This window comes from Panthera tigris, chromosome B1 (assembly GCF_018350195.1).
Source record: "Panthera tigris isolate Pti1 chromosome B1, P.tigris_Pti1_mat1.1, whole genome shotgun sequence".
NCBI lineage: Eukaryota > Metazoa > Chordata > Mammalia > Carnivora > Felidae > Panthera > Panthera tigris.
Window position 1 is genome coordinate 130,150,482 of NC_056663.1, and position 23,331 is coordinate 130,173,812.

The following is a 23,331-nucleotide window of genomic DNA, read 5'->3' on the forward strand; positions in this document are numbered from 1 at the left end:
GTTCCACTATTTGTCAATTATTACTTTAACCTCTAAATTACAGAGAATGGTAGTTAAGCATATTTCAAGTTTCAAATACAACTTTCTTAAGTTTGATTACAAATGAAAATTTTAATATATAAAACTGATCAACCCAATAATGAAGAGTAAAAATCAAAGTTAAAAAGACAACAACAAAAAAACACTTCTCAGTCTTTCAGTAATTTATTTGAATTTTGAACTTAGGAAATGTATGTTATATATTTATATACATAGGGAATAACAAAAGCTAAGTATTTTATTGTAGAGACTACTGTGACTGACAAAATCGAGTGATTGCCATTTAATCATATTACATTATATTAAAACTACTTAACTGGAGAAGACAAAAATCATTATGTCAACAAATGCACTTCGTTTTCTGTGTCACTAAATCTCTTTACGAGCAAAACTTTTTCGTATACAGGTTATCCGAGAGATAGTGAAATAATTTTATGACATAAACAAACTTACAGGCTTACTCAGATTAAAAGAAAAGTTGATTTTCATTTCATGTAGAAAGCCAAAAACAGAGCAGATGTGCATGCAAAGATAAAGGAAAACTCTGGCTGCTTCTCAGTGAAGGTGATAGTCTGTCTTTCATACTAATTTATGTACGATATAACAAGTAACCACTAAATGTAGTAGCAGGGGGAAATTTGGCTGGAATTGTTCCTTTTACAAGTCGCAACCACACTTCCTGCCCATAATTTAATTCTAATAAGGCATCCCCAGTTAAAACCCTATCACAGCGTATTTCACTATTAATACTTTCAGATTCAAATGCCAGCTTGTCTCTTCCATCAACCACTAAAAATCCAGAGATATGGGCACTAAATGACTCAATGGTATACTTAAACACATACACCCCAAGATATGGAATTCTGAATTTTCCAGTTCTTGGAGTATACGAAGCTCCATAATTGACATCCAAATTATTAAATAAGATAGGACCAGGTGTAGTCATTCCATATGTGTGAGATGCAAAAAATGCCACCATCGGTGCATATCTGTAAGATCCTTTGGAAAAATCTGTTAGAGGAAAAAAAGTGGCGTCAATTTTCATGTTTTTTTTAAATATTGTCTTTCCTCATTTCTTTATCATTTTATCTCAGTTATAAAAAGGGCTACCAGCAGGGAAAAGGTCATTCATCAGATTTAACAAGGGCATAGGCAGATATGCCTGCCTCTTGGCTGGCTTATCTCAAATCATTTGCCCTCTGTGAGCCTCAGTTTCTCCATTCAGATCCGGCTAGAATGATAATAACGCTTAATACATCCCTCATAGAAATGCCTCAAAGATTAATTTGCGTGTTGCTTTGATCTCTCCAGAGATAAAGGAATTCAAAGCACTCTATGGTTCTTATGTTATGCCAGCATGTTTTAAAGCCCCTAGTAGGAATTGAAGCTGACATGATGTAGAAACAATTTTTCCAGCACCTTGTCAAACAGTTTCTAGAGGCTAAAACGGAAGCCAGACGAAGTCATATGCACTATAGAGAAGTAGACAAAAGCACATTTCTATGTAATTAATGCCAAATGTACTTACAAAGGCTGAGATTTAAAAATAGACTAAAACATTTACTCTTTGGCATGCAGCATATTATTGAAGAAAGCCTGAGTTAAAATATGTTTTTGCCATCATTAAAGAAAATATATTTTAAATGTTGCACATATTTTCTTTTATAAAAATCAGAAATGGTACACTCTTAATTTGTAACAAGCAATACTTACGAAGGTAAATGGACAAAAAAGGCATTTGGTCCTACTTAGTACGTCTGAGCATATTCTAAGTCTCACCCAGTCACAATGGCACTGTTAGCTTAACCTTCATAGAAGACATGCTGCTAATTACTTATTAAAGCTTCATTTAAATGACCATATCTGATATGAATCAAAGGTATATTTCTTTATCAACTTGTTTGAGAAGAAAGTTTATATCAATCAGGTATGTACATCTATGTTTTCTTTTAAGATGTACAAGAAAAAGAAAGACTGCCTCTATTATATCAAAATTGAAAATTTCAACAAGGGTACATCAATATGGATTTACCTGACAGACATTCCCGCTTGTAAACCATGTATGTCATTCGGTAAATTTCAGAAGTAAAAGGAATTAATCCTCACAAGAGTCCAGATTAATCATTTGCGAATATTTTCAAACAATGTTTTTATGACATTGAGCGAATCCAAGGCTGCGTGCGCTTTCCTACCTGGAGCCAGAGCATTTTCGTCCACCAGCTTGACGGTGCAGTTACCACCAGTGAACGGATGTCGGCAGGCACAGATAGAGCTAGTCCTTCCGTTTATACATGTGCCTCCGTTCTGGCATGGGGACCTACTGCAGTCTGAATACCCCTCTGTTTCTGAAAAAGAAAGAATCGAGATAAGAGAGGCTGAAAGTGACCTATTTTCTTGTTGATCTTAAATTATAGTTTGCAGCTGAATGGGAAAAACATTGAAGCAGAAATAAGAAAAATGGGTTCCCAGGCCCAGGTTGGCGGCCAGTATAGTCCCAGGACTTCATCAAACCTCTTAACTCTCTGAGCTCCTTTTACTGCTTCTTCGAAGTGAGAATCATTCTGTGATATTCAAAGTGGGGACAATCCATTGTATGAAAATGTTAAGATTTTGCTTAACTGTAGAACAGAATAGGCTATCTGGACACAGATTTATATATATTGGAACTGATAAAGTAGTACTTCAAATCATTGGAGAAGAAAAAACGTGGGTACATACATGGTGCGAATACAAATTAAATATTCGTAAAAACGTACTTTCCACATACAAAAACACTAAATGTAAAAAAAATAAAAAATAAAAAAACAAAAACAGGAACCCAAACAATCCATACAATGATATTACAATCAAGTGAAAAGAATATCTTTGTAGAACTGTAAGATTTTGGAGAACTCAAAGCAAAACAAAACAAAGATCCAGAAGCCATAAGAGAAAATCCTGACCTTTGACCACCCAAGAACAAAACACATTTGCAGTGAAAGTCAATCATCATCAGGTTCAAAGATGAGTGACAGATTAAGAGAAAATTTTTTTGACAAACACAAAGAACGAACGATATCCATAAGATATGAAAAGCTCTGATCAATCCAAAGAATTGTGGGAAAAAAAGTGAAAAATGGACAAGTGATATGAACTGGCCAAATACTGAACAAAACCCACAAAAGTTCATTAACATTTTTAAAGCCTATTCAACTTCACTAATTAAGGAATAGTAAATTTTCACCACCATTTTTATATCAGGTTGCAACATTTAAGAAGACAGAAAATATTCAGTTATGGAAAAAATGGGCATTCTCATACAATGTTGGTTAGACCTTAAATTGTTAGAACATTTGAGTGAACAATTTAACCATATTTATCAGAATTAAAAAGGCTCATGTGCTCAAAGCCAGAAATTTCTCCTGAAAGAATATAAAATCCAGAGACATTTGCCTATGTATACAAAGAGAATTGTTAAAAAAAATGTTCTCTGTGACATAATTTGCATTAGTGAAAAACTATAAGACACCTAAATGACCATTTCATTGTAAAATAAATTATAGGTATCTTTTCCCTAAGGAATATTAGACAGCAGTTAAAGAATGAGATAGATTTCTGACCCATTTGATTTACCGAAGGCAGAAAGTTCCAGTTCACTCATTAGATATAGAATAATTTCAATTATTTAGAAAACCTCAAATTATAAATATGGTTATAAAGGTAATTCATAATTATGTAAACACAGAGAAAAGGTTAGGGAATACATTACTGGCCACAGTTACCGCTATGGCGCCACCTTGTGACAAAAGTGTAAACAGCTTACAATTTACTCATTTCTAATCCTGATTGTTGATTTTTAAATTTAGGGTTATTTGCTTTGTTTAACCTTTTTCTCAAGAAGTGAGATCTGTAAATATCTTATATACATTATAATTCATATTGAAGTAATTCAAATTCACATATAATGTGCCCAAACTACATGCCTGTATTATTAGAATTTTTTTTGCAAAGAAAATATATATTACACAATTAGAAATAGGTTTAAATTATTTTGATATATTTTCTTCAATATTCCATAAACTGATTTTCTCATTATGGAAAATGCTACATGTATGTATTATCTTTTTAAAAATGTCTCGAACTGGCCTACACTTTTTTTAACATCATTTCTCAACCAAGTGAATAGGTTATTAAACCCTTCCATTTACTGTTACCTATCATTCTAAAACCTAGCTCATTGCTTCCTAGCTTTAAAAACTTCAATGATTCTCCATTACCTATAGAAATGTGAATTCTTTATGTCAAAGCACTGGCTTCATCTGTTTTCATGTTCTCCGAATCTAGCCCAGTGATCGACTCACAGGGTAGTGTTCAATTACAGTGTCTCATTAGGAATGAATCAACTGTGCAGTGGAGCTGAGGGGATACTGAATTATTTATGCAATCTGATCAGCTCTATAAGTCTTATTTTCCCAGATTGGAAAATGCTATTCTCACCTGTAGATTCTGCCCCCATGCGTGAATCAGGGATCAAACCTATTCGAGGCAGGAGAACTTCAGAAATTCTAGAAATGTACTTTTTTGTATTCCTATTGGCTCTACTGTGATTCTATAAAACCAGGGCCTTTGCTTTCTATTTAATGTGTAGGATGTGCTTTTCATTCTTCTCCTCCCTCCCATTCCATTACCTCTAGGAATAGGGTATTTCCTTGTTCTCTCTGAGTTGTTTCAGAGGATGACACTTTATTCTTTATTCTGATTCCTTTGCAGGATCATTCATCTGGAGGAGGGGTTCACTTGAGTCTGATTGCTTCTATTGCTGTAGTAGCTGGAACTTGCTGAGAATATACATGGTTTGCCTTCTGGGGCATCTCATGTTCCTACTGAATACCTGTCCAGGGAGCCTCACACACTGGTCTCCACCTGCTTCTGCCACTTGTGTTTTAAGTCCTTTTCTCTGCCTTCTTTGATGTTTTAGACAACTCTGGTCTCCAAATCCCTGTTTAAACAATCCACACCATGATACATAAAATTATGCCCATGTCTTCCAGAACTGGATATATTGGGAATTGACTCTAATTAGAGCAGGCTACAGTAACAGTTGCCCGTTATAACCTCATACTGAAATGAAATGACCTTATAATTTTGTTAATAATACATAAGTATTAAGTGTTCATTTTCAATTTTTGCAACTGCATTACATTGTGTCATAACAGGTCTTCCATGTTCTGATGTCACCAAAATTATCTAAAATCTCATATTTATTTAATTCATTTTAGAATGGATTTGTAATTATTACCAATAATTACATTTATCTTATTAGACTTGATTTACCATCTGTCCATAGAAACTGTTCTTTAATTCTGTATACAATGTTTTAAATTAACACTCCCAGCTTCATCATTTTCAAACTTATGTTTTATCTAAGTTCATCTAAGTGATGAACTGATGAAAATACTTAATGGATCAGTGTCAAGCACAGAGTTTTATAACAGACAACTAAAGACTGATTGACATTGATTTATAAATTGAAACTATTTATGGTTATACAATCAGTTAAAATCTACTTTTGTACATCATCCGACTCACATTTCTACCTTATTACTAAAATACTTAAAAAGTGGTTAGGCATCTTTATAAGTTCTTGCATACGCTTGTGCTCAAAAGGCAATGTTTTCTTGAATTAACAACAAAAATCAGACCCCCTAAAAGCATCATTTTCTTTTTGAAATCTTCTTTAATCCCTGTCAGTAGGATTAATTACATTAATTCTCTTATTGTCAGATGCTGAGAAGTTCTCGTGTTGAATTTATCAAACTTCAGTGTAATTGCTCACGTATCCTCCTGACTCTCGATTAGATTGTGAGCTTTTGTGAAGTCAGGGCTTGGATCCTCTATTAAACTTTGTGTCACTACTGACCAGCACGATGCCTGACATACCAAGTGCTAAAATGTCTTTTTAAAGTGGAATAAAGAAGCACAGGGTGTTGTATGGAATTCTTGAATCACTTATATCATACATCTGAAACTAATAGCACTGTATGTTAACCACCTGGAGTGAAATTAAAAACTGAAAATAATAAAATAAAGTTGAATAAACAGATTAATGAAAGATTGAATAGATGACCACATTCTTAACCCAACACTCTATCCTTTCTTCAAATTTTCAAAGACCAGGTAGAGTTTGATGCTATGATGTCATCGGCATGTTTTTCTAGAGACACGGAATCATCTCAAGCAAACTTTCCACAGCTTCTCTCCTACCTTGGGCTTCAGTAACCTCTTAAACTCTTTATAACCCATTTATTTTCTTTGGTGGAGGTCAGTATGATTAGTTGAACAGTTCTGCCAACTCAACATTCTACTATCTTGGGTAAGTAGCATAACTAATCTTTCAATATTCATTTCCCTGCTCTGAACATGACTAAAATTCCTTTGCCATTGACTTGGAATGTTTCATAAGCTTCAATTTGTTCTGGTCTTTGCTTTCAGGCTCCTAACATGTACTCAAGTTACACTTTCTTATTAATCCTGCTTCTACATTTCATAAATGTTCATGTAAAACTTGAATTGACTGGAGAACTCCTTACATTTTCAAAGCACTCTGCCTTTGCTAATATTTGTCGTTCTCTATTATAATTACTTGTGACATCTATGAGGTCCATGAGAAGAGGGAGTGTGTTGAGTTTACCACTCTGTCCACTCAATCTTTCTCAGGGGTCATTCAACACTTACTCAATAGATAGTTAATGAAAAAAATGAAGCAGCAGGGGCACCTGGGTGGCTCAGTTGGTTAAGCGTCCGACTCTTGGTTTCAGCTCAGGTTGTGATATCATGGGTTTGTGGGTTCGAGCCCTGCATCAAGCTCTGCGCTGGCAGCACGGAGCCTGCTTGGGGTTCTCTCTCTCTCCCTCTCTATACCCCTCCCCCACTTGTGCTCTCTCTGTCTCTCTCAAAATAAATAAAATTAAGAATAAATCTAAAATAAATAAATAAATAAATAAATAAATAAAATGAAGTGGCCTGTTATATGGATGTCTTCTTCATTTTTATTTTTATTTATAGTACATATAATGTTATATATAATACATTTTATCTAATATATTTTCCTGTCATTTTATTTAGTATTTACCTAATTCATTTTGCATTTTTATTCCTTAGTTCTGCTTTAGCATCAAGATCCCTTTCTTCTTTCTTTCTTTCTTTCTTTCTTTCTTTCTTTCTTTCTTTCTTTCTTTCTTTCTTTCTTTCTTTTTCCCTCCTTAAACAATAACATTGCAGAGGGAAGATAACCCTGATCTCTGCTTGGGGCAGAATGGAGTTTCCAAAGAGGAGTGAGGAAACTTGACATTGCCTCTGGGCCAGTTTTGTCATATACAGAGAAGAGTATGATGTACAAATCTACTGCACACCTTAGGTCAAGGTAACATTCCCATACAACATTAGGACTTTATTTTTCATTCCAATTCCAATGCTCTCTAAAATGATTCCACCCTCATACTTATGGATGCATTAACTTTCAGCATTAGTCTGTGTCCGCATTTATCAAAATTGTTCCTTTCAGATAAGGCTTATCCTTCCATTGCTCTAAAATTGCTTCATATGCTCCTTGCCAACAACTTAGAGAAGTGTATTTATTTGCTTGTATTAAGTTTCCAAACTCGTTGTTCTAATTACTCATATTCTATCCATTGGTGGATAGATGGATGGAAATACTGTTTCTGACCATCTTTACTACTTTTCCTTCAAGTCATCAGTTTTTATTTTTGTTCTTCTTTTTAACTCACATCTGTTGTTCTTGATACTTTTTCTGGGATCTTTTTTCTCAGCCTTTCAAATATAGCTTTAAAACTCATTTAATCCTATCTGCTATCCTTCGCAAATGTATTCGCTCTGTCCCAGAAGATTTACTCTAACCTTGTCATTAAATTATCATTCACTTATCTTTTTTTTTTTTAAATTAACACTTATTTACTTTTTGAGAGACAAGGACAGAGCATGAGCAGGTGAGGGACAGAGAGAGAGGGAGTCACAGATTCTGAAGCAGGCTCCAGGCTCTGAGATGTCAGCACAGAGCCCGACACAGGGCTCGAACTCACAAACCACAGGATCATGACCTGAGCCAAAGTCAGACACTTAACGGACTGAGCCACCCAGGAGCCCCTATCATTCATTTATCTTAAGACATGACCTAGGAAATTAAATGTTTCTATTTGATATCATCAACTGTTTTCACCTTTTTCTTAAAAGTCATAGCATTTAATCAAAAACAGTATTTAAAAAATGACAAATACATTAAAATGTGTTCAACACTATTAGTCATTAGGAAGATGCAAAATATAATCACAGATACAACTACACACCTACTGAATGGTAAAATAAACAATATTGATGATACAAAGGGTTGACAAGGTTGTGGAGAAATTCTTGTACATTACTAGTGGAAATGGCAAGTGGTTCACCATTACTTATAAAAGTAAAACTATGCTTATTTTACAAGCAAGCTATGCTTTTGCTATGTATTTATTCAAAAGAAATGAAAACTTGTGTGCACACAGGAACCTATGCATGAATGTTTATAGCAGCTTTATTCATAATCACCTCACACTGGAAATAACCAAAATATCTTTCAACTGGGAAATGGATGAACAAACTGTGGTGCGTCCATGCAGTGGAACGCTACTGGGAAATAAAAAGGCATGCATTCAACAACACGGATGAATCTCAAACCTAGTGTACTAAGTGGAAGAAGGCAGACTCAAAAGCCTACGTACATGCGTTTCATTTATGAAATATTCTGGAAAAGATAAAACTGTGAGGAAAGACAACAGACCACTTGTTGCCAGTGACTGGGAGTAGAGGTAGAGTCTGACTACAAAGGTACATAAGGAAATTTGGAGGGGGTGATGGGTGATGGACAGGTTCTCTGTCTTGATTGTTGTGGTGATCATATGACTGCATTTGTCAAAACTCACAGACTGTGCATCCTTCCACATCCCTATGCTTTCTTTTTGTTTGTTTGTTTTCATTTTCTTTTTTCTTAAAGATTGAGTTCTGTGATACATATACTTTCCTGATTATTATCACTCCTCTTTTTTTCCTTCATTGATCTCTCTCTCTTTCTCGCTTTCATCAAACATAAGATATCTCCATGTTTTTATCTTCTTTTCTTTTTCTTTAGCTTTCTAATTTACTTCTGTGTCCTTGAACATCACCTCTGTGCAAGTAATTTCCAACTTTTACCTGCAAACCAGTTTTTGATTTGAGGCTTACATTACTAATTAACTTATGAACTTTTGATAGAAATAGATTTATTTTAAGTTTATTTATTTATTTTGAGAGAGAGAGAGAGAGAGAGAGAGAGGCAGGGAGCAGCAGAGTGAAAGGGAGAGAGAGAATCCCAAGTAGGCTCCACACTGTCAGCACAGAGCCCGATGCCAGGCTCCAACTCACAAACCATGAGACATGAGACCATGACCTGATGAAATCAAGAGTCAGCCACTTAACTGATTGAGCCACCCAGACGCCGCTGCAAAAATAATTGATTTTTAAACTAATGTATCACAGACTAAACTTCCCTTCCTGTATATACAGATATATATATCTGTGCTTCCTCTAATGTTCCTATTTCCATTAGTGGAAATCTTTATGGGATTGATGCTTTATTCAAACTTTGCTGTTATTCTTCGTTCTAAGTCTTTGTATTTTCAATTAGATAATTTCTACGAAATATATATTCACATTTAACTGATACTCCCAGCTTCCATTTTATTCCTGTCTTCATCTATTCATGCCAGAGCTGTTATAATGATTTTCTAACTGGTCTGTCTAAAGAACTCAAACTTAATAATGCACATACATGATTAGCCATATTCCTGCTTAAAAATCTTCAGGGTGCCTGGGTGGCTCAGTCTGTTAAGCATCCGACTTCAGCTCAGGTCATGAGCTCAGGTCATGATCTCATGGTTCCTGAGTTCAAGCCCTGTGTCAGGCTCTGTGCTGAGGGTTCAAAGCCTGGAGCCTGCTTTGGATTCTGTGTCTCTCTCTCTCTCTGCTCCTCCCCAGCTTGTGCTGTATCTCTTTACGTCTCTCAAAAATAAATAAATGTTAAAAAAAAATCTTTGTTACCAAGAGAATGAATCTGAACGTAATATACTCAACACAGGATGTAAATGGTTGATTAATGAATGTTCAGCCCAAATCTCCCTCTTACATGAGATTTGCCCAAACACCCAGTTCTTAATAAGTTCATTATTATAACCCTTATAATAATGAAAACATATAGCATTCATTTAGTGCTTAGTACATACTTTGGTATATTTCTTTCACATTCAAAATAGTTTTATAACTAGTGTTCATCAGCATATGAAAAATTTTAAAAATAATAAAAATACATAAAACATAACAACAACCAAATGTCACATTGCTCTCTAGGCACATCCTCTATGATCAACTTTTGTTAAAACAAAACTACAAAGTCTCTGAGCCAGAGTCTTGCTTTCTTTATCTTTATATTCCCAGTTTCTTGCCGACTTCACTATTTTTCTATCAATTGAAGCCTATCCTATCATCTTATTTAATAATGTTGTAATCTGCTCCCAACATATCCTGGTGCATCCTGCAGTACACTGATTCCCTTACCTTTCTCTGCTTTTCCTTTTATGCATAGCATTTATTACCTTTTAACATATAATGCAATTTATATTTTTATTAATTGTTTTTTCCTCTATCACTGCGAGAGTGTAAACTTCAGGAAGATAGCTTTTTTTGAAAAAACAAAAAACAACATTATGATGTGTCCAAAATACCTAGAACAGTACCTGATTCCATTTAGCACTCAGTTATATTTGTCGAATTGAACCGAACAGTTAGGAACTATTAGTATTTTCAAATAACAGTAATAATTCTAAAGATAGTTATTTGACCCTAAGAGAAAAACTGCTTAAATTAGTTTGAGCACAACACTTTGGGGTAATATAACACTGAATTATAAAAATTATCTGATGCTTTTACCGCACCTTTAATCTAGGAAGGTATTTTTAAAGATCTAGAGGTAGATATGCAATTTGAGATTTTTAAGAAAATTTCTTAGATTACAATAAAGTCACTGATTTTAGGCGATATTTGGAAAGTAGAGTTGATGCCATCTCATTAGTACCCAGATAACTATTTGGGTTACTTGAGTACTTTTCATAACTTCCAATAATACGGCAGTCTTGCAGAATACAATCAGATGCTAACATCCACCTGAGGTATGCTTGTCCTACTACTTCTTGCTCTTTTCTCACTATTCTCTCCTCACTTCTCTTTCTCCACCACCCTTGGAGGATGTTGTTCCCCTGACTCTGCTCTATTTCCCATCTCTCTGTAGAATGCATACCTTCCCCTGGCTTATCCCACCCACACCCAGAGTTTCAAAACACTGTCTTTATGCTAATGCCTCTCAAATCTAAATATCCATACATATTTTAAAATTTAACACTTGCTTATGATTATAAAGTCTAGAAAAGAATTCTTAAAGGAGCATTGATTAACCATAAAAATGGCTTCCTTTTTTGGTAAAAGGTAGATGTATATTTTGGTTCCTCTATCATTCTGGCACAATGCCATGCAATAGCTTTCTTTCACTGATTTCTTTAATTCTCCATACACTGTGTAATGATATTATGGGTAATTTTTTGGAGGTGAAGAGTCTTGAGTTTAAATCGGTCAATAATGTCGGGGCACCTGAGTGGCTCAGTTGGTTGAGCATCCAACTTCGGCTCAGGTCATGATCTCACGGCCAGTGAGTTCGAGCCCCGCCTTGGGCTCTGTGCTGACAGCTCAGAGCCTGGAGCCTGTTTCAGATTCTGCGTCTCACGCTTTGTCAAGATGTAACTATAATGTCTGCTCAGACAGTAGTTCACAATATGTGATTTAATAATCCCTACACTTTCCTTCTCGTGTTTGATAACTCATGTATGAAATCATACTATCATGTGCAATTTTCAATTTATAGTGTTTTTGATGCCAGTACAAAGACATCTATTCATTGTATTTCGTTATGGACCAGTTAATTTTTTTTTAATGTTTACTTATTTTTTACAGAGAGACAGAGCATGAGCAGGGGAGGGGCAGAGAGAGAGGGAGACCCAGAATCTGAAGCAGGCTCCAGGCTCTGAGCTGTCAGCACAGAGCCCGACTTGGGGCTCGAACTCAGGAACCGCGAGATCATGACCTGAGCCGAAGTCAGACGCTCAACCGACTGAGCCACCCAGGAGCCCCTAGTTATGGACCAGTTAATAATCAAAACTGTTTTCAACTCTTGGGTGCCAAAGAATAGTCTATTGTAGAAATAGCTCCTGTGATTCAGTAGAAAGAACCTAAGCATGTTCGGTGTCTGTGTAAATGGGGACTTGGTATTCTGTCCCCTTTCCTTTTTTGTGTCAGACCATGTGTTACAAATTTTGGTTCAGACGTGAGTATCAAACACATGGGTTTCTGCCTGCTCACCTCAGATACCATGGACACTTTACTACAAGACAAGGTACAGGAAGGGCCTGTCAGTTTTGTCAGCATCCTCTCCTCAATTGTCATCCTTCCATCTGAAGGAGAATCACATGGAAACCTGGGGAGTCTTTTCTTCTCCCGGGAACCATGAACGAAAATAGTACATTTAATATTCTCTCCAACACTGGTATGTTTTATTGACACAAACTGGGGAGACTATCCCCAGCAGACAGGCTTGCTAATCAATTCTGACATAATGAATATCTTTACGATCATGAACAGAAAAGAATTAATGGAGCAGGCCTGAGACTGCTAGCTTTAGAGAGGCCTGCTTGCAAGGTTTTGTCCTTAGCCCACATCTGGGCACTTGGCTTCTTGCCATTTCCTAATTGGTAAGCGTCATTCACCGTGCCCCGACTTTTTGTACAAATAATGTGGGTATCCTGAACATCTGTTTTCTTTCTGAGAGTCTGGAGTTGTGGTAGATGCTAGGCAGAGGGTGCCTACATGGCCAGTCCTGTTATAGATGGAATGTTTGTGTTGGCTAAGAATTCATACATTGAAATCCTGACCCCCACCCCCCAGTCTGATAGTATTGGTAGGTAGGGACTCTGGGAGGGGGGGCGGTGAGTAGGTCATGAGGGTGAAGTCCTCATGAATGGGATTAATGCCTTTTTTTTAAACAGACCCCAGAGAGCTCTGTCACTCCTTCCCTTTCTGCCATGGGAGAATATAAGACATGTACAGTCTGCAACCTGCAAGAGGGTTCTCTCCAGAACCCAACCATGATGCACCGATGTGAGACTTCCAGCTTCTAGAACTGTGAGGAATAAATTTCTATTGTTTATAAGCCACCTAATCTATCGTACTTTGTTACAGCAGCCTGAATTGACTAAGACAAGCCCCAATAAAACCCTTGAGTGCTGACCATCTGAAGGACTTCTCTGCTAAGAAATATTGCACATACGTTACTGCATTTGTATGTGTGTGTGTGGGGGGGGCAAGGGGGACTAGAGAAAAGAACACACACAAGCGTGCTCCTTTATAGGAGAGAGTGAGCATAAGAAAGCTGGTGCAAGATTTCTCCAGACTCTGCCTGTATCATTTGCCCACTCTGATTCTATCAGGTATCTTCTCACTATAATAAACCTTAGCTCTGTGCATAACTATATGCCAAGTTCCATGAGTGCTTCGGGCAGATCACCAAACTTGTGTGTGGTTTTGGAGACCTTATAAAATATATCATGAATTCTAAATTCAAGCACTTGTCCTTCAAAATTTAATTAGCTTATAGTTAACTATTTTGTACAGAAGTCAACATATTAATTATCTTTTTTTTTTTTTTTTTTTTTTGAGAGAGAGAGAGTACAATCCAGGGAGAGGGGCAGAGGGAGAGAGATGGAGAATTTTAGGCAGGCTCCACACTTAGAATGGAGCCTGACACAGGGCTCAATCCCAGGATCCTGGGATCATGATGTAAGCTGAAATCAAGAGTCAGATACTCAACCAACTGAGCCACCTAGGTGCCCCAACTTATTCATTATCTTGAGGTATATTTGAAAATGTTAATTTTTTTATAATATGGAAAAACACATGAAGAGTAGAAATTACCTTGGAAAAGACCATTATTAAACTTTTTGCAGGTATTTTTCAGCAATTGTTAACACAGATACATTTTTTTACACTTACGCCTTTACATTTTGTATCCTATTCTTTTTGAGTTATCATTATATGATAGGCATTAACTCAGTTATAACCATATGTTGAAGTTATTTTAATATTTATTTATTTATTTTGAGAGAGAGAGAGAGAGAGCAAGCAGGGAAGGGATAGAGAGAGAAGGAAAGAAAGAATCCCAAGCAGGCTCCATGCTGTCACTGTAGAGCCCAATGTGGGCTCCAACCTCCTAACTATGAGAGTGAGAACATGACCTGTGTCATAATCAAGAGTCGGAAGCTCAACCGACTGGGCCACCCAGGCACCCCCATATGTTGAATTTAAAATACAATGACTTATAAAGATAGGGAATTATGGAATACCATGAGTCTGTAAATTATGTTGATATATGTAAATGATTATATGTCAAGTGTTAATTGAAAATATTAGAGAAAAACCATAAACATCAGGTATGGCTAAAAAAATTGTGTCATATGGATATAACTAATTTAATGAAGTATTGTATACAAGTTAGTTCCATGATCCTCAAAACAAACTTTTGAGGTAGATATATTATTCTATATTTTATAATAAGAAAGCAAGTTTTAGAAAAATAAATGACATGTTAGAAATAAATACATTGCCAGACAGGACCTGAATCTTGGTTTCCTGATTCCAAAATCAGTGCTCCATAGTAATCATAACTGTCTCAATGCACAGTCACAAAAATTAGATATGGTTTTAAAGTGGTATAAAACAGTTAAATATCCAGGCTCCTATTTTTCTCTTCTAAATCACTTATATCCTCAGCAATAATTTTACGAAGTGTATTTAGTACACCAGCAAGTCTTATGTAGAATGTAATCTTTCTTAAGAGGAGTGGTTAAAAGGGCAGTTATGAATAAAAGAAGTTTATGATAAGAGTTAAGTATATTTGGTAAGCACTGGGAAAGGGTCACAAAAAAAAGTCAGTGGTTTTACAAGGAGGGCATGCGCGTCTTCAGTGATGTTGCTGCTGACGTGTTGCAGCAGAATTCAGCTCCTCTTAGAAGGCAAGCAGCCAAACCCTTTCTGCAGGGACAAGTCTGCCAATTGCTGTACAAACAAATCTTCAAAGATGAAATAAAACCCTCTTGGTGTCTATGGGAATATTGTTTAGACACAATCAAATATTTAGTAATTCAACTGGAACAGCTTATCAGCACTGGCCTAGGAGGAATCATGATTAACATAGCTGAATATGGGGATGGCTCACAAGGAACTGATAGGGATGAGGACTCTGAATTTTGCCCTTCTATTGCATCAGTCAGAAAAAGATCTTGTGAATCACTGATGATGACTTTCAGTGACAACTGCCCACTGGCCATATCACAGAAAATCCAAACTGGAAAGTAGCACCTTTAATTCCTGGTAAGTGCAGGAATGGATGGCAATATTTGGATCTTCAAGAAAGGAAACTCTCTGTGAGTATCAATCCTGGCCATCTGGAATATTCAGGTATGGCCAGACACTGAGATAGATTTGATGCATTGAACAGAAGCAGAAGGAAGAGAAAGGCGGGTGAACGTTACTACACAATCTCTGGGCATAGTGGTTGAGGACTGAGCCCTGAGTTCAAGAGACCAGGGGCGAGGCTCCATCACTAACTAGTTGCACGAACCTAGGTCGGTTCATCTCTCTGAGGGTTAGTTTACTTATCGTCAACAATAACAACAATGACAGCTATTTCATAAGTATTGTTAAATGGGCTAATATATAGTATAATTTTTATAGCGCCTGTGATATACTGAGTGTTAATAAGTAGTATTCAATATTATATTATTATAATATTACTATTATTAGGCTTCAAAGGAAGTTATCAGTATGAAAATTAAGATTACATTTTTAAATGACATTTATACGGTTTTTTCATTCTACTAACTGAACTTACTATTCTGCAAATACTGACTATAATCTGAATAATATTATTGTGACATTCATAAGATGATAAATTATCTTCTGATGTTGGTTAGGTAGGGGAACACTCTGGCTACATGGTATTTATAATAGAATAACAAAGGTCAAAGGACACACAGCCATATTTAGCCAGTGTGCCAGTCTGTCCCACCCCTAGTATGAAACAGGTTATGAAAAGGAGTAGTTAATTGCAATTGGTTTATTCTTATAGGAGAACTTAGCCTGAGTCCACTGGTTTTATCACCATGCGTAGACTTCACCTGCTCAGCCGTTCAGTGAATGCCATTGGTTTTATGGCCCATAGAAGCCGGCTTAATGAGCTTGCATATCTACGCATCCACTAAAAGGATCCTACACGTTATGCTGCTGGTCCTACATAAAGTGAATATCTATCTACTCAGTTCACGAAATTAGGCCAATATATCTTTATTGCCCTGACATTGTTATTGGCTATCTTTACTGAAATAAAATAAATAACTTTTAATTAATTATTAATTTTGGTAGATAAGCCTATAATTTTTTTTTATTTCCAGTAAATAAAAGAACAGGAAGCAACTTTATCAAGGCATCATTGGAAAAAAGGGGATCAGAACTAAGTTAATTATTAGCCCATTAAGCCCAATACTGAGTCAGCTGCTATATAAATATCTAAATATAATTTTCCTAAGCTCCTAACATGCATTCTTTATACTATAAAAGTTTATAAGTTCTTAAGTTCTATTAAACATTTTACCTCAACTAATTTTGAAGCTATTCAAATTTTATACTTACTATATGGATCCAGGTATTTTTTGGTTTAAGAAAAAAAAAATGACATGGTTTGCCTGCTGTGTGATCACATGTACTATAGAGCTTAACTGAAACCCATTTGCAGTGTTCACAGGAAGACTGAAGATGGAAATAAAATGCAAAAAAGAACAACTGATTATTTTTTTAAAAATAATTATTATAGGGGTGCCTGGGTGGCTCAGTCGGTTGGGCGTCCGACTTCGTCTCAGTTCATGATGTCATGGTCCGTGGGTTCGAGCCCCGCCTTGGGCTCTGTGCTGACAGCTCAGAGCCTGGAGCCTGCTTCAGATTCTGTGTCTCCCTCTCTCTCTGACCCTCCCCCGTTCATTCTCTGTCTCTGTCTCAAAAATAAATAAACATTAAAAAAATTTAAAATAATTATTATAAGAACGTCTTGTAATGAAATACTACTACTTTTGCCTTGGAAACATGTAAGTCTGAATCGTTTATTCTATGATTGCACATGACCAGGTTAGTCTTCCTGGGTCAGACTAATTGGAAGGAAGTCATAAGTAAAATACAATAATTTAGGTAGTCAAGAAACAATTCGACTTTGTATTATTCTGTGATATTTAATATTATCAAAACATCCAGAGATTAAATATGAAGTCATATGATATTAGAATAATGATCACTCATAATTAGAAAGCTATAAAATAAAAAAATTCATCCAACTGGGCGTATAATTTAACAGCAGACTCATGTGAGAGGCACACTGGCATTTCTTTTAGTGAGAATCAGTAGCTATTCTTTTCACTGTGGAAAGATTATTTAATATTATTTATGTGCCAAACATATTCATAAAACACTTCTCTCAAAGAGACTATTAAGTAGTTTATATGCACTGCATTGAATTCCGCCTTCCTCCCAAATTTATGCTTCTCTATGGGTGTTTACAACTTTTATTAATGATATTGCTACCCTCTCATTTCCCAAATTCAAAACCTCAGAATATTCTAGGTTTCTCCCTCCCCAAGTGCCACGCATCCAGGCCGTGATTAGCTCACCTTTTTCACAATAATGCATTATGCAAATATTTCTACCAGTGAGCTCAACAAAACACCTAATGCAATCCCATCACTTAAAAAGAAGAAACAGGGACCCAGACAGGTGAACTTGAGTAAGGTTACAGAGAAACTTACTGAGACCACTAGGACTCGAGTCATGATTTGTTGCTGCCTTGGATCATCAATTTGTCCACTCTTCTGCTGTCTATTAATTTTATTTTTGCAACATGTCTCACATCTGTCCCCTCTGTTTCAACCACCTCTTTCTTAGATCTGGCTCTTATTGTTCTAATACTGTCCTAACTGGTATCTCTAGTTTCATGCTTTGCAGACATGTTGTACACTACTGCTAACTTCATGCTTCTGAGATACAGTTCTTACCACACCCAACCGATTGCTCCAAATTTTCAAAGACCACTTTTTACAAAATCAAGTCTAAATGCCTTAGTGTTGTGATCTGAATGTGTCTACCCAAAATTTATATGTTGACATTCTCAATCCCAAAGTTGATGATACTAGAAGGTGGAGACTTTGGGAGGTGGAGCTCTCATGAACAGGATTAGCATTCTTTTTTTTTTTTTAATTTTTTAATGTTTATCTTTAGTTTTGAGACAGAGAGAGACAGAGCATGAGCGGGGGAGAGGCAGAGAGAGAGGGAGACACAGAATCAGAAGGAGGCTCCAGGCTCTGAGCTATCAGCACAGAGCCTGACGCGGGGCTCAAACTTGTCAGCTGTGAGATCATGACCTGAGCTGAAATCGGATGCTCAACCAACTGAACCACCCAGACGCCCCTAGCATTCTTTTAAAAGAGACTGCAGAGAGATCTCTCATAACTTTCACCATGTAAGAGCACAGCCAGAAATCCCCAGCTGTGAGCCAGGAAGAGGGCCCTCATCAGAATATGATCAGGCTGACACCCTGATCTTGGACTTTCCAGCCTCTGAAACATTTCTTGTTATTTGAGAAATACATTTCTTGTTATTTGAAAGCTACCCAGTCTGTGGTATTTTGTTATAGCAGCCTAAATGAACTAAGATGCTTAGCTTGGCATTCATGGCTTTCTGTGATCTACCCAACTGAATTCCTGCTCACTTATGCAGTCATTCAATCAGACAGTCATTGAACAGATATTTACTGAGTTGCTATTGCATACCAGACATTTTGTCAGATGATGCCAAAATGAATAAGACTTAGTATGGTCACATTCATCCAGGAGCTCATTATCTAATAGGTTTCTTAATTACATATGCAAGTAAAAATGTCCTACAGGGGCAAATTTGATTGTATTATAGAGGTCTTGTCAGAAAAGAAGTTAAGGGGGGACCTGGGTGGCTCAGTCAGTTAAGCGTCTGACTTCAGCTCAGGTCATGATCTCATGGTTCGTGAGTTCAAGCCCCATGTTGGGCTCCGTGCTGACAGCTCAGAACCTGGACACTGCTTCAAATTCTATTTCTCCCTCTCTCTCTGTTCCTCCCATGCTAGTGCTCTCTCTCCCTCTCTGAAAAATAAACATTAAAAAAAATAAAAGAAAAAAAAGAAAAGTTAAGAAACATGTAGACAAATATTTGCATTATAAACACTTGTTTTGTTTTGATGCTTAATTTACATCGGATGGAATCTCATTCAAATGGTACATCAGTGACCTTTGAATTACTTAACTATTTACCCAAGTTCAAGAAAGAGCCTTTTATATTTTATGGACTTGATAAACCACACAGATCTACTAAGTACCCTTTAAATTGAAAGAGATTAAAACTTATTTTTTCAGCAATAGCTTACCAGGAACTAGAACGTTGTCTGTGTTTCTTTGGGTCCGGCCTATCAGGACAGTGGTAAGATTCCCTGTTGGTTTTTTAAGTGAATTGGGTTTCTTCGGCAATAGTTTTATTTGCTTCTGAGACTTGACAATATTTGCAAGACTACCAGACAATGTTTGATTCACATACCAAGTTAAATTGGATATGGCAATTCGAGTTTTGATTTCAATTACTGATTCCACAAAGTCCGTCAGACCTTTCTGAAGAAGCTGAATATCTGGCAGGGAACCTTCTATCCACTTAGGTATGGTAGCATTCAGTTCTGATATACTTGTAGAAGCATCATGACACATCATTAAAACTTCATGCAGAGTTTTGTTAAGTAGAGAGAAATTAATTGAAAGGTGAATGGATTTTGCTTCCAGTGCCTTAAATCTGGAACTTAGTACCTGCAGTTGAATACCTTGGTCTCTCTCATTTGTAGCCGTATTGCCTTTTTTTAGTGAAACATAATAAGGTATGAGTGTCTTGGTCACTTTAGACTCAATTCCTTGCAACCTAGTTTCAAAATTTTGGGAAATCTTTGTGGCTGAGAGTATTTTCTCCTCTAAATGACTCATATTTTGCCGGTATTTTGTCACTTGGGAAGTGGTTTCATTGAACATTTGATAAATCTTTTGAAAGTTGGACTGACTTAGTTTCTCATCTTTAGTACTATCTGCAAGGACCTTGGCAACTTGCAAAACAAAGCTGTATCTCTGACTGTCATTGACCAACATCTGAATAGAATCATTCAAACGTTGGAATTGAGGAATAAATGTCAAAATAGTTTCCATATTTTGGGTGCATTTGTGATGGACCTCAGGATCATACTTTATGGTACTTAAAGTCTCTTTTAGCATGTAGTTATCTTGAATGAAATCAATGGCATTGTTTATAATAGTCATTGTCTTATTTAGGCCATCTTCCATTTCCAGGGCATATTCATTGATACGTCTGTCTAAGACATCACTACGGCTCTGCACTTCATTCCTAAGTAAGTTGTGTCTTTTTGAAAGTTCTTTGATAAGAATATTTAGGGTGTTGACAGCAATAATCAGATTTTCCACTTTTTTCCTTGTAGCTACTGCTTCTTTTGGTTGCTCATATGTCGTTGTCTCTCTAAATGGTGCTCCCCGCTCAAGCAAGGGTTGAAGGATCTCCATATCGTAAGTCAAATCATTTAGCTGCTCATTCATTTTATCCACCTTATTGTCCATGGGAAAGAGAACCTCAGCCAATGTTTGGTTTAAAACTTGTAAATTCTCTTCTGTGTCCTTAATTTGAAATTTAAAATCATTTCTGCACTTGGATAACATGTCTTCACATTCACTTCTGACAGATTCTTTCTCCATCTCCAAAGCCATGGTGAGATTGTTAATCTTGCTGTCGTGGATGTGCAAATCATCAAACATTTGCAGCATCATCAAACTCTGCTTCTTCATATTCTCATGTAGAGCAGACATGTACTCAGTGACATTATTGCTAAGTGATTCAGCAGCTGGAACACCCTTCTGATCTGATACTTGTTCAGTTGATAAAAGCTGCTCGTGTACTTCCCTCATTTTAGAAAGAGTCTTGTTGAGGGATTCATAATACAGAACACTCCTTGAGTGTTCCTGTTCTAAAGCACCTTCTAAGTGAATTTGCTTTGCTTCTAATTCTTTAATAGGCTTTTCACATGTAAAAGTCATTTCTTGTCTTATATTCACAATGTGATTCTTTAGATCTAGTATATCAGTTAAACTGGGCCTATTTTCTTGCATTAAAACAGACTTTTGCTGGACTGCTATTGAAACCACGGATTCATTAACTTGCCGAATTATTTGTCTGGTGTTTTCAAGGTCCTCTGATAGGCTGGATACAGTCTTGAAGAGCTGTGCTACAGTCTCTTGCATTTCATTTTGAAAAACTTTAAATTGTTCTCTTACTATATTCTTTACCAGATCACTAATGCTTTTGGATTTTAGACCTAAAGAAAGAAATATTAAAAAAACAATAAATGATACATGATTTTAATTATATAAACTTTAGATATCTCTAAACAGATATAAAGTTAGGGACTAAACCCTAATAACATGTAATAATAAAAGTACTTTGCTACATTTACTTATGAAATTTTAAAAGTTACTATAGTTCATAGGAGATCACTTTCTTAATTGGTAAAACTGAAGGAAGAAATCAACTGTGGTGTAGAACGCACCAGAACCATAAACAAAAGATATGAAGAAACTGCTACTGATTTCAATTAATAGGCCCTTGTACCTTACTATTCTAACTCCAGGCTTAGTCTGGTATGAAAATAAATGGCTTTGGGCTTTCTGCCTCAGTAAATAATACCTGGTGTTATCTCATGACTATGTTATTAGGTTTCTAGTAATTAGGTTTCAGAGCTTGTGTTTTGAGCTCATAAAAACTAATAAGCTGACTTCAGAGAAGAAATTTAATGACATTTCCAAATGAGGAACAATATCAAGTAACAGTCACAAGATTCAACGATAGCTTATAACAACAATATAATAATGAGGCGTTTGGGGATCACAAAACAAATCACATGAAAATAGGAATTCAAGATATCCCTCAATTGTCACAATATGACATTAATTCTTAACAAAAATAAGAGTAAACTTGCTACTACTGAAACACATATTAGTATATCCAGTATTAGAAAGCACGGACTGATCCTATATCAGAATTATGGACATCTCAAAGTGGTCTTAAAAAAAAAAGGAAAAGGAAAAGGGTCCTGAAGTACTCAGAACTCAGAACTATTCAGAATAGGAAATGAGTATTTAAAAATGTAAAAAACCAACCAACCAAACATGTTACATACAAAAACAGGGAAATGGGAAAAAATAAAACATATGCTTGTGGTTTACTTATGGTACGTAGCTACGAAGTACATATAAATGGAAGATATCTCCACTCAAATTCACAATGTAGCAATGGCTGTAATGTAAAATATTGGCAACATACTACAAAGCATTTTGAACAGGAAGTGTACATAATTGTAAAATGTTATGGCTATCATAAAGCGTATTTAAGAAGGGTAATTATAAAATAAAAATATATAGTCTCTACATGTCTCTATTTTGTCAGCATGTTTTAAAAAGTATTTGAGATGCATAAGAGACTTATATAAAAAGTATGTGAAAGATCAATTATAGCAAATAGAATGATGTGTTGCTTAAGCATCTTGATATTAATCTGGCAAAAATATAAAGCTGTAAATGTTTACATTAATGAACATCTCCCTGGAAATCCTATACCCTAAAGGTCAATATTGCTAACTGATCTTTAGGGAATAGTATTTCTGGGGGGGGGGGAAAGAAAAGAAAGTTATTTTACATTTCTAAACATAGCAGAAACTGAAATACATTTAAGAGTCCAAAAAATATAAGTCATTGAAAATCGGTTTGTATGTAATTGAAAAATAAGTATTTTTATTTTCTAAATTTTACTTAGCATTTAACCAGTTGCCTACATATACAAAAAATCTACGTTGAGGATATTCTCTATGCTACACAGAAAATAAAATTTGGAAAGTTAGATTTCTCACACTAAAAATAGAATATATTAGCTTCATTGAGTGTAAGGTACTACTCAATAGTAAAGTTT

At 35.8% G+C, this 23,331-nt stretch overlaps 1 protein-coding gene across 4 annotated transcripts in view; it reads right to left on the reverse strand.

Annotated features, from left to right (window-relative positions):
* Positions 1–224: 224 nt before the first annotated feature.
* Positions 225–23,331, reverse strand: part of MMRN1 (multimerin 1) — a 69,101-nt gene continuing 45,994 nt past the window's right edge. For all 4 annotated transcript variants that reach the window (XM_007074682.3, XM_042984187.1, XM_042984186.1 and 1 more), the window contains 3 exons: positions 19,697–21,685; positions 2,232–2,384; positions 225–1,050 (listed from right to left, as the gene is read on the reverse strand). In XM_007074682.3, coding sequence (XP_007074744.1) covers positions 629–1,050; positions 2,232–2,384; positions 19,697–21,685 — 2,564 coding nt within the window. In that variant the 3' untranslated portion in view covers positions 225–628. The remainder of the gene's footprint in view (positions 1,051–2,231; positions 2,385–19,696; positions 21,686–23,331) is intronic.